At 43.8% G+C, this 11934-nt stretch overlaps 1 protein-coding gene across 3 annotated transcripts in view; it reads left to right on the top strand.

The window, feature by feature from the left end:
- Positions 1-11275: 11275 nt before the first annotated feature.
- Positions 11276-11934, top strand: part of ROBO4 (roundabout guidance receptor 4) — a 50304-nt gene continuing 49645 nt past the window's right edge. For 2 of the 3 annotated variants that reach the window (XM_072425667.1, XM_072425668.1), the window contains exon 1: positions 11276-11469. In XM_072425667.1, coding sequence (XP_072281768.1) covers positions 11403-11469 — 67 coding nt within the window. In that variant the 5' untranslated portion in view covers positions 11276-11402. The remainder of the gene's footprint in view (positions 11470-11934) is intronic. The other variant, XM_072425666.1, reaches the window with a different exon arrangement.

Below are 11934 nucleotides of genomic sequence, written 5' to 3'. Positions count from 1 at the left end.
ACCTATGTAGATTATCACACATAATAAATTCACCTTTGGCCACAAAATTTTTCTTTCTTTCTTTCTTTCTTTCTTTCTTTCTTTCTAGGGGCTTACCATTACCGACCTCTCCCCCCTGTAAATACCTTCCAGGTGCTGCAGGTGGTCAGTGGACGCTGGGATGTACAAGGACGTCCAGGAAGAGAAATTCTCAGTTGGCAGCAAAGCGTGTTCATTGCATTCTATGCATTGCAGCTAAAAACTGGCGCAGGAAAGGGCATCTGGAAGGTATAGGTAGGCACAGGGTCGTCTTGAACCAAGTGCAGATTGGGGCCGGAAGGTTTGGTTGATGTTACCCAAATCCTTAAATCACTTTCACTTGTTTTTGGTATTTGCCATTATTATTATTTTATTATTATTACACAGTATTTATATAGCACCATCATATAACGCAGCGCTGTACAAAGTCCATAGTTGTGTCACTAACTGTCCCTCAAAGCAGCTCACAATCTAATGTCCCTACCATAGTCATTAATGTAGTCTAAGGTTAATTTTTAGGAGGAAGCTAATTAAAGTTACTGCATGTTTTTGGGATGCAGATAGTGTCCTGGCTGGGAATAGAACCTGTGTTTTTTTCTCTTCTCTGGGTGACCTTGTTTTGGTTGTCAGCTCTGGGGGACGAATTGGAAAATGTATGCAAAGCCAACGGGGGCTAATCAGCACCTTGATCTGCTTACTGCGCCCCCCACCCTCAGCCGCCTTGGAGTGGGAAAATACTGGGAACAATGCCCTCCCGATTCACTATGTCATCGGAGATTGTGTATGGCACCCCCTTTGTCACGTTCCAGCTGGGAAGAAGTGACAAAGAAATCCCCCTTCATCGCAGCCACAGTATCGGCCATTCAGCATCACTCAAGCAGAAGAAGACCCCGGCTTCGGCTCTTTCAAATCCCCTTTTCCCCTTTATTGTCCTCGCTTAACAAAATTCCACTTCCAGCACCTTTTCCACTCCCGTGACATGTCCGGCCCCAAGAGAAAGTTGTACTTTTCGTTTTAACTGACTGTGAAAGGGCTCTTTGCACTTCATATTTCCCTTTCATAGGCAGCAGGTTTGGAGAGAGGATGGGATAAAAAGGCCGGGCCTTGCCGTTGCTATGGCAATAACATGCAGGGCCTGTGCCAAATGCAAAAGATAAAAAAGAGCCACCCGAAAACGGCTCACCTGCCGTGAAGATGAATTTAGCAATTTCTCCAAGAGCCTTGATGTGTGGAGTTCTACACTTTTTAGCCGTCAAATGGCAAAGGATTGTGACAAAGGCCTGGGGATAAGAGAAATGGCCTCTCCACGGGGGAGGGAGTGAAAAGCTGAGCATTCCTGTAGAGATGATTAGGGTCCAATTTAAGGGTCAAGCTAAGTGCTAAAGACTCACGCTGATCTGTACAGAGCGCAACTACCTGCCTGCCGGGCCGGAGTGTGCCGAGGGGGGACCCCGCAGAGAATGTTTCTCAGGTGCCTATAGATTAGGGGTTGGAGGGTTCAAAGGGGGGGAAGCGAGGCTCCAGACGAATGCCCATTATAGAAGGAATGTGTTGTTTTCTAAATGGCTGAAAAAGGCTTATTTCCTGCTAAGAATACAACGTTAGTTTGATGTTTCAGCCATAGATCAGCACGGTGGCTCAGTGGTTAGCACTCCGGGCTTTGCTGCACTGGGTCCCACGTTCGAGCCTTGGTCAGGGCACTATCTGCATGGAGTTTGCAGGTTCTGACCGTGTTTGTGTGGGTTTCCTTCGGGTACTTTGGTTTCTTCCTACATTCCAAAAACATGCAGTTAAGTTAATTGGCTTTCCCCAAAAAAATGACCTTAGACTGTGGTAGTGTCATATGACTATGGTAGGGACATGACTATGGACTTTGTACAGCGTTGCATAATATGTTGGCACTATATAAATACTGTGTAGTAATAATAGGCAGTTGGAACTCTTCAAGCTATCTGATTTCGAAATGGCCGAATTCTCCAACTCCTGATGTAACTCCAATGGTCCAACAGTCATCTCATGTTATACGGGGAAACTGGGACTTATGATCTTTGCATAAATTAAACATTTAATCTAATATTGTAAAAATAGCCTCATAACCTATCATTGGATATACAGCCAGCATGGGAAATCTTCATACTTGGGAAAGAAAAATTGAAACTGCTCAAAAGCAGAAATATAATATTAATGAACATTTTAATTATTTTATTTGCTATGTTTTTTATTAATATTCTATTTCAATACCAATATATTAAATTCTATCAATATTGTTCTATAATATGTGAGGGATGAGCTTCCAACGCACTCGCTGCAGAGAGGTATTTCAATTATAATTTCATTATATTCACAAAATGTCAATTTAAAGAAATGTCCAGGGTTTTCCCTTGCAGGGGATCAAAGCCATCACAACATGCTAACAAAAAAATCTAATTCAGTCTCCTGGCTCTCTCTTTATTGGTCATACAGACCTAAAAATTTGGGCATGCCCATGTGAGCCACCCGGCCTTAGACTCCAACTCCCTTCTGTTTGAAGGACAGGTGCCCTTTGATTATCCTTGGCCAGGTGCTCTAGAACAGTGCAGCGTGGGCTTTGATGGCTTCCACCGACTGCCTGGACTTCCATGGACTTCATTAGAGCGCAGATAACTGTTATCTATTGATTGGACATCTAAACAAACATGGCTGTTGTTGGGCTCCTGAATAACAAGTCCCCGGATAATGGGCAGTGACAACAATCTATTTGCTCTGAGGATGAAGTCCTACAAAGACATCTCCAGCCTCATTCCATGTTTGCCAACACGGCTATCTGAAGCCATTTTCTGAATGGCCGCATTGTCCCTGTGGCCTGGAACAGAGGAGCCTCTCTTGTTTTGCCCGTGTGATCGGAATATCAAGGGGATTATGGAAGGTGCAGAGAATCCGATGTGGGAGCCTGGAGAGCTGGCCCGCCATGACGGGAGATGGTGACACAAGTTTGGCTGGGGGAACTCGCGCTCTTCAGCCAGAATTCTCTGACACTTCTGAGGGTGAAACCGCTGGCAGAGACACAAATCTTAAAGTGCAACTCCTATAGATGTTTTTAGATAAAGATTGCAAGATCTGTGGCTTTTATTATTGTCTTTGCCCCTTTGGGGAATCCTTCAGGTCCAAAAGCCTAAAAGGAACAGGAAAGAGAACTAAGAATCTAAATTATCCAAAATGTAGAAAAAGGCGACACTCGAGTTAGATCGATGGGGAGTTCCACCCTCCATCATTTATTATTATTATTATTATTATTATTAAACAGGATTTATATAGCGCCAACATATTACGCAGCGCTGTATAATAAATAGGGGTTACAAATGATGGACAGTGACACAGGAGGAGGAGAGAACCCTGCCCCGAAGAGCTTACAATCTAAGAGGTGGAGGAAGTATCACACAATAGGTCTCTCTCTTAGCCTTTAATTGTTGTCTAAAAAAGTTCCTATTGGACTTGGTAACATCCCATCATACTGCACGATGCTGTTTAAAGGTTTAGTAACAAAAAATGTTAAATTAAAATACCCAGAAGCAAATGCATGGGTTTCCTTCCTTCTCTCCTTGTGATCCTGCCAGGAACACAGCTCCTGTCCTAGGGCTGACAACACTCACTCATTGTGCTTTATCTATGGAGCAATGTTGTCACTCTGGGGTATGATAGAACACATCTAGGATATGGGAGAAGTGAAGGTTCTGTAATCCTCAGGGCTGGTGAACCATAGAGAGAGCAGCACCTGAAGCCATCAACACTTTGGAACTTTTTATTGGTATTGATTATTTATTTTTTGGTATTGGTATTGGCTCCTCTGGTAACCAAAGAGATTTCAGTGGTATATTTATAAGATTGTTATAATTATATTTAATAATCATTATATTTAACAGACCAGATGGTCTTACAGGGTTTACACATTTTAAGATAACCACCATCTTGCTTTTTTCCATGCCATGGAGAGCCAAGTCAATAAATAGAATACAAAGCCCCTTCCATGGGTCCAATGGACCACATGACCCAACGTTCCAATTGTACATTTTGAAGCCATCTCTAAAGAATGCCCGTTTCCTGCCCAGTCCAGTATGATATAGTCCTTTGTATACTCTCATTCTGCACTTACCAGACCATAGGCGGCCAATTGGCATCTCCATTGTCTTGGGAATGTTTTCTGCTGTCCTGACATGGTGACAAAGGATCAGTCACTTTGAAGCAGTCCATCAATTAATGGGCCCTTTATGACTCCCCTCATGGTCTTTTGACAGCTTTTTAGGTTTTCCACTATTTGGGATGATAAATGGCCTATAGAGCAGCGTGGTACAAATTTCTTACATCTAATTATGTTTGTACCTCACCGGGAGAGAAAGAATTGTCCTCAGCATGTTGGAAACAAGAGGTGGCAAAGTGAAGGCCTACCACCATCGATGAATGTTTTCCAACACTGCTGACCCCTCAAAATAATTGCAACCTCGAGTGGTAAATGTGATAGCAAACATATAGAGGGCATTGTCCTTCCCTGACAAATGGAAATGTCTTAAGCCCCCTTCAAAATTCACATTTCTGACAAAGCCCCCTTAGACGCTTTAAATGCGATCAAAGGGCAATCAATTCAGTTTTGGAAACGGTCGTCAGCAAAGCCGCTACGCTATTCAACTGAGTAGTCAATCTTGCCCAGGAATGTCGAAAATGACATTTTCACAGGACTTTGCCAAAACGTAAAAATAAATTTCGGACGTGAAAGAAGAGTGAGGGGGGAAATTGGGGAAAGCGATGGGCGCCAGTTGTGTTTTAGAAGGAAATAAAAACCCGAATTATTTCTCTATTTACTTAGTGTCAGCGAGGGTACAAAATACTGTCAGAGCCCCCACCCAAAGGCTTTCAGATGACGGGCAAAGAGAGAGAGAGAAGTCTAAACTTCTCAGAGCCTCTCCCAGCATGGGGTCTGCATGCTTTTCTGCCCCATTGTTCCGAAACTTCATAAAGAAAAAAAAAGGAGGAGGAAGAAGAGAGTGAAAAAAAATCGCACAAAAGCTGCTGAAAACATCCTTAATAACACATTCCAAATAATTTGGTAAAAGTGGATGGAGGGCGACCGAAAGCACAAACTCCAATTTTATCTCCAGGACGGGGAAAATCCGGCAATTTGTGAAGTCCGATATTGAACGCCATTGGCAGAAGAATGTTTTTGATGGTTTTATTTGTCAGCGGCCTCTTCCTGCCGGTGGGATGGGGAGTGCAGGTGAACTATTGTCGTTGGGGCCAAGCTTTGGAATTTGAAGGACCCGACTTATTGACTTCTCAACGTTTCCCGAGGCATCTCCACCATCACCGACCCAACAGGAGACACCGCGGAAGAGGTAAGAACCAAAATTAGCGACCTTCACCCCCCATCAATGGCCATTGGCAGAGTCTTCCCAGGGTGGGCATGAAGAACAAGTTTTGGGTGAGGTTTTGGTCCGGTAGGTTGGAACGCCAATATGGCAGAATGTTGGAATTCATTAGGATTGTGTGGAAGGGATTAGACACTCTTTATGGATTTCATTATTATCCATGGTGAAATTTCCCAACTTTATTTAATAAATACTTCATAAACACTATTACACATACCTGGGCATTGATGGTGGATGGGTGGAGTAATTTCAAATAGTTTCCATATGGCTCATTTTGCATTTTGGGATTCCATTGCCTGCTATAGGGGGCTAAAGATACCCAATAGATGACTGCCCCCCACTGTTCATGATTGGGTGATGAACCCCATGTTTGTGGTCACCTGTGGTCATCCCTGGCTGACCGGGCACAATAGCAATCAGCGGATTTCTATCATTTTGGATTGTCATTTTTTTTCCAATGATAACCCAACATTGGCGGTGCCTGGCTGATTTCCCCTATAAACCTGTTCACTTGGGTATTTATGGAACATTCAATAGGGGTAAAATCTGGTCACATGACATTTGTAGGAGTAAAACCTGATCTCGTGACTTTTATAGGGGTAAAATCTAGTCACATGACATTTATAATGGCAAAGTGTGATCACATGACATTTTTAGGGGCAAAATCTGTTCACATGACAATTATAGGGGTAAAATATAACAACATGACATCTATAGGGTGTGATCACATGACATTTATAAGGGTAAAGTCTGATCACATAACAAATATAGGGGTAAAGTCTGATCACATGACATTTTAGGGGCAAAGTCTGATCACGTGACATTTATAGGGGTAAAATCTGAGCATATGACATTTTTAGGGGTAAAATCCGATCACATGACAAATATAGGGGTAAAATCTGATCACATGACATTTTTAGGGGTAAAATCTGATCATATGACAAATATAGGGGCATAATCTGATCACATGACATTTTTAGGGGTAAAATCTGATCATATGACAAATATAGGGGCATAATCTGATCACATGACATTTTTAGGGGTAAAATCCGATCACATGACATTTTTAGGGGTAAAATCTGAGCACATGACAATGATAGGGGTAAAATCTGATCATATGACATTTTTAGGGGTAAAGTCTGATCACATGACAATTATGTCTAAACAACTGTAAAAAGAATATCTTGAGTGTATTTCGCTCCCCGTGTCCCCCGAGAGCATCCCATTTTTGTTGTTTATGTATTGAAGCTTTTTTATAGTTTTCTAGAAGTTAATAAAGTTTATCTAAACTCCCGGTGTTAGGATAGGACAAATGGGGCAATTGCCAGGGGCCCCCACTATCCCCAGGGCCCCAAATGAAGGTAGTGCAAGAAGCTGAAATTCTGAGCATTTTGGGCCCCACCTTATATCCAAACATGTTTGGTTCCCAACCATCCCTGCCTAAATCCGATCACTAAAATCTTATTATCTTTTTAAAGTTTGGATGCCTAAATATTTAATGTCAGCGATTTCTTGTAGATCTTACATTTTTTATAGCAAATAGTCATTTCTCCAATATTGCGGCCCTCATTGCGGTGTAATATGGAGGACCGTGCACAAAACCATGAAATATTGCCACGTTCTGATTGGCTGCATGTCAGTCATGGCCCTATTTTTGACGATCCTGCCATTGGTTGGCCAGTCTTCTAGGTCTTATCATCTGATTGGTCACGTGACTCTTCTGATGTTTTTGGGTTGTTCTGAATATGAGATGAATCCCCAAACACAGATGTTGTCTCCACCAGTCATTTCATAAAGGTAACATTTTTGAAGTATATGACATTCATTCCCATGAGCCACACCCAGGGTCAATAAACCTGGTAGCAGGTAGCATCCCACCTGTGGCCACCCAGAAGAAAAAAAATGGGGGCAGTAGTGAGCGGCTGAGCAGATGTTCAAACAATGGATCAGCAAATCTGTTGGCGCCTCCTAGTGGCTGGTAAGGGACCTTTCTACAGGGTGACAACGCTGCTTTGTAATTTCATTGCAGCGTTGTTACAGAGAACTTGTAAATGACCAGATCGGCTGGTAGAATGAACAGGTAATAAATTTGTGTTACAGAGGGGACCTGATAGAAGAAAACTGCTTTGGTATTGCTGCCTAATTCTGCATCAGATTTGTCATGATTGATTGTGCAATGGCAAAGTAAAATTTTCTAATGACAAAGGGGTCTGTTTATAAATGCTTTCACCTAAGATTCACCCAACTTTTACTGGAAATTTGCACATTTTTAACACTGGATTTAATTTGAAAAAGTGTGAATCATCTTTTATCTTTAGATAAAAGTTGGGTGAATCTTGGATGAAAACATTTACAAATTGACCTCAAAATATGTATATTTTTTGCATGTGATTCACACACATGTGCACATTTATTATTATTATTAATATTATTAATATTATTAAACAGGATTTATATAGCGTCAACATATTACGCAGCGCTGTACAATAAATAGGGGTTGCAAATAACAGACAGATACAGACAGTGACACATTACTTTTATTCTGTAACAGTACAAAACTCTATGGATTGTTTCCAGCCAATTAAATCACTGCTCAGTTTGCCGCCAAATGCCCGGCTAACCCATCACCGTGTTGGATCATGTGACCAGACGCTGGTGAGAGCGGTCACGCTGCGGGTGGGGTTTCGCCTATTTGTGGGTGCAGCGAGCTCCTTTTGGGCTCCCTGAATATTTCCTGCTTGTTCTGGCATCCTCGGCTCGGTGACGTCGGCTTCCTGTTTTCCAGGAAAGAGGACAATCCGGAATCTTCTTTGAATTGTCGCCCATTTTACTGAAATCTCCCTTTAGATTGAGAGGTGACACAGCAATCAGGGCGCTTCCTCTGTTCACACCAGGCGTGAATCCATTCCCATTATTCACCCAGACCCATCGAAGGGAGGAGGAATGGAAACATTGGACATAGAATGAGGACTAAAAATAAATCAAAAATATACAAGAAGGGTGAAGGAAGACTCAACCCTAAAAGTGATTCCCCTCCAGCCTCTTCTTTAATAAATCTGCCCTCCAGCCTCCCCTATATTAAATCTGCCCTCCAGCCTCGCCTATAATACATCAGCCCTCCAGCCTCTCCTATAATACATCTGCCCTCCAGCCTCCCCTATAATACATCTGCCCTCCAGCCTCCCCTATAATAAATCTGCCCTCCAGCCTCCCCTTCAATAAATCTGCCCTCCAGCCTCCCCTTCAATAAATCTGCCCTCCAGCCTCCCCTTTAATAAATCTGGCCTCGAGCCTCCCCTTTAATAAATCTGCCCTCCAGCCTCCCCTTCAATAAATCTGCCCTCCAGCCTCCCCTTTAATAAATCTGCCCTCCAGCCTCCCCTTTAATAAATCTGCCCTCCAGCCTCCCCTTCAATAAATCTGCCCTCCAGCCTCCCCTTTAATAAATCTGCCCTCCAACCTCCCCTTTAATAAATCTGCCCTCCAGCCTCCCCTTTTAGTAATCTGCCCTCCAGCCTCCCCTTTAATAAATCTGCCCTTCAGCCCCCCCTTTAATAAGTCTGCCCTCTGGTCTCCTTTTCATTTTATCTACCTCCCCAGCCCCCCGTTCATTAAAACTACCCTCAAGCCTCTTCTCCATTAAATCTGCCCCCTTAGCCTCTCCTCTGGTAAATTTGCCCTCCAGCCTCCCCTTCATTATTCTGCCCCCCAGCCTTCCATTTATTTATCCTGCCCTCCTATGTTAAATCTTCCTTCCAGCCTCCTCTGCCCTCCAATTTTCCTTTTACCCTCTGATTTCCCTGAGCACGATGAGCTTCTCACAATATGCATTAGAATCTGCAGCAAGTCAAATAGAGCCCGCCTTATTTCCTGGCTGGAGGGGGTCCAGCATTTTTAGCCCCTCCCACCCAGCCTGGCCCCGCCTCTTTCATTATTATATTTTAGTTCTTCCAATCTTGGAGGCTCAGCATCACCTGTGGGCATTACCATGAAAATACCCCCCGCCTGGAATTGCCCTCTCCTGCACATAGCTTGGCATCTCTTTGGACGCAGTGAGTCCTATAGAAATAGAATCTTTACACAGATCCTGGTACTTCCCCCGATCCCTCTCCATTTCTTTTGGCTGCTGGTGTCCAGGTATTGATATGTGCACGTGCTGAGAGCGGAGTGCCTCCAGATTCACTTGAAAGATTGGCGAATGTTTCCTGCCGCTCTGCCATCCTGAATGCCAGGTGGTAACCTGAACATTACTTGGGCAGGGAATTTAATGCTGAAACATTCACCCCAACTTTCCATTGAATTCCTTGCACAAGTCCATGGTGCTGGGGAGGGCGTTATTTTCCTTGGATTTAGGTGCCCATCAAATGCCAATCAAGCAGATCCCTGCTGAGCTCTTAGATTGTAAGCTCTTCAGGGCAGGGTCCTCCCCTCCTCCTGTGTCACTGTCTGAATCTGTCTGTCATTTGTAACGCCTATTTAATGTACAGCGCTATAGAATATGTTGGCGCTATATAAATACAGTCTAGCAATTCTGGGGCTTTGCCCTTCTTGGCATTTCTCTGGGCACAGCATGTCCTATAGGGATGCAAAGCATGCTGCATTGTAGGTTGGCACCAGTGCCCGCTCGGAGAGATCTCCGGATAATAAATCCCGATATCCTATTATTATCCGTATCTCAGATCTCTGGTGAAGCCGCCTCAGCTCATGTTGGCCTCATTCTCCCCTCCGCCTCTAATTAGAGGGAGCTTTGATCCCGGCCACTGCTCGGCGGCCATTATTGGGGGAAAATAAACACTTGCCATTCTCTGGCACAGAAAAGCGCAGCCCCCCCATTTGTAATGGAAACCCTGTTATTACCATGCTTGTTCCGCCACATTCAGAAACTTTGCTGTAACTCCGAACCTCTTAGATCGTAAGCTCTTTTGGTTGGGTTCCTCCTTCTGCACTACAGAATATGTTGGCGCTATAAAATAAACTATAATAATAATTCTTATTTGTTTCTGTGCAGCCGAAGGACGATCCCCGGCCCCCATGCATTATCAGTGTGCATGTAATGCGCGTCTCAGGGATTGTGCATCATGAACGCAGCAGCAATGCATTACTTGTTTTATCGTTTAGCAGCCACTTGCAATACGTCACAGCACAAAATGCATCGTACAATTATTTATTTTGCAGATTGCAGCACGTTTGTATGAAATGCAGCCATGGGCGTAAATTGTTTTGTTCTCATGCTGAGATTTTGCCTGCAGCTGCAGCTATACATGCGCCCACAGAGGACTCAGCATTGTGGGGTCACATTGTCATCATTTTCTGTGTATCTATAGAAGTCTATAAATTATTTGTATCTTCCTAAATCTATAAATTATTCCGCACATTTCTCCCCTCCCTAAATGTTACAGGACAAGAAACTTCCTGTGCAGCTCCGAACTTCCTGTTATAGGCTGACAACTCTGTGTCTGCTGTACTGAAATTCCATGCAGTGTTGTCAGCCCCGCCCAGTTCTTCCTGGAATGCAGTGCCACTGTTATTGTCGGAGATATGCTGTGCAGCGAATGATACCAAGTGGTGTCTTTTATATCTGCATGGAGTTGCAGGAATATAACGCATCTAATGGTTTAGTGTATCGGCTCTTCCATGTATTGTGCGTGTCATTCTTTCAGCGATTCTTTAATGTTTTCTCTTCTCTGATTCTCTGACCATAAATAGAATCCCAGAATAAAATAACAATTAGCGGAGGGGAAGAATAGCGGAGACAATAGCTGTGGCAGAGTCATTGAAGGGGGGGCTAACCAGTAACTTGGAATTGTCTGTTGGTGGTGTTGGGTGGGGCGTCCAGCTGATCTTTTAGGAAATAGGAAAGAGCTGGGACCAGTTAGTGCGCGGCATGCAGTATTGTCCTGGAAAGTCCTCGGTATGCACTGCTGTTCCTGGGAGTCCTGAGAAGAACGCATTGAATATTTGTACTGCGTCATTGCATTGGGAAGAGCCATGTCACCCTGGTGGGGAGTTCTCCTGGTGATTGTGGCGTGTGGGGCCGACACCGGACCGCTACAAGGTAAAGTGCAACCAACAGGAACTGCAAACCAATTGGCCCCTTGTGCCCAACTTAGGGGCCCTGTGTGACCTTTTAGCACCTATTCTGTGGGGGGGGGCACTAATGGGAAAAATATTTCATTGACTGAAATTGAAAATGTAACCGGTTTATTTCTCTTTTTAAAAACTTTTTATGTTTTATTTGTAACTTTTCTACTGAACCTGTAAAATACCTGTACAATGTCTGCAGTCTCTGACAGTCTCCTGTACAATGTCTGCAGTCTCTGACCGTCTCCTGTACTATGTCTGCAGTCTCTGACAGTCTCCTGTACAATGTCTGCAGTCTCTGACCATCTCCTGTACAGTGTCTGCAGTCTCTGACCGTCTCCTGTACTATGTCTGGAGTCTCTGACACTCTCCTGTACAATGTGTGCAGTCTCTGACCGTCTCCTGTACTATGTCTGCAGTCTCTGACCGTCTCCTGTAC

The sequence above is a fragment of the Pyxicephalus adspersus genome, chromosome 11 (assembly GCF_032062135.1).
Source record: "Pyxicephalus adspersus chromosome 11, UCB_Pads_2.0, whole genome shotgun sequence".
Classification (NCBI taxonomy): Eukaryota; Metazoa; Chordata; class Amphibia; order Anura; family Pyxicephalidae; genus Pyxicephalus; species Pyxicephalus adspersus.
This window is presented reverse-complemented; position numbering and strand designations above follow the sequence as displayed.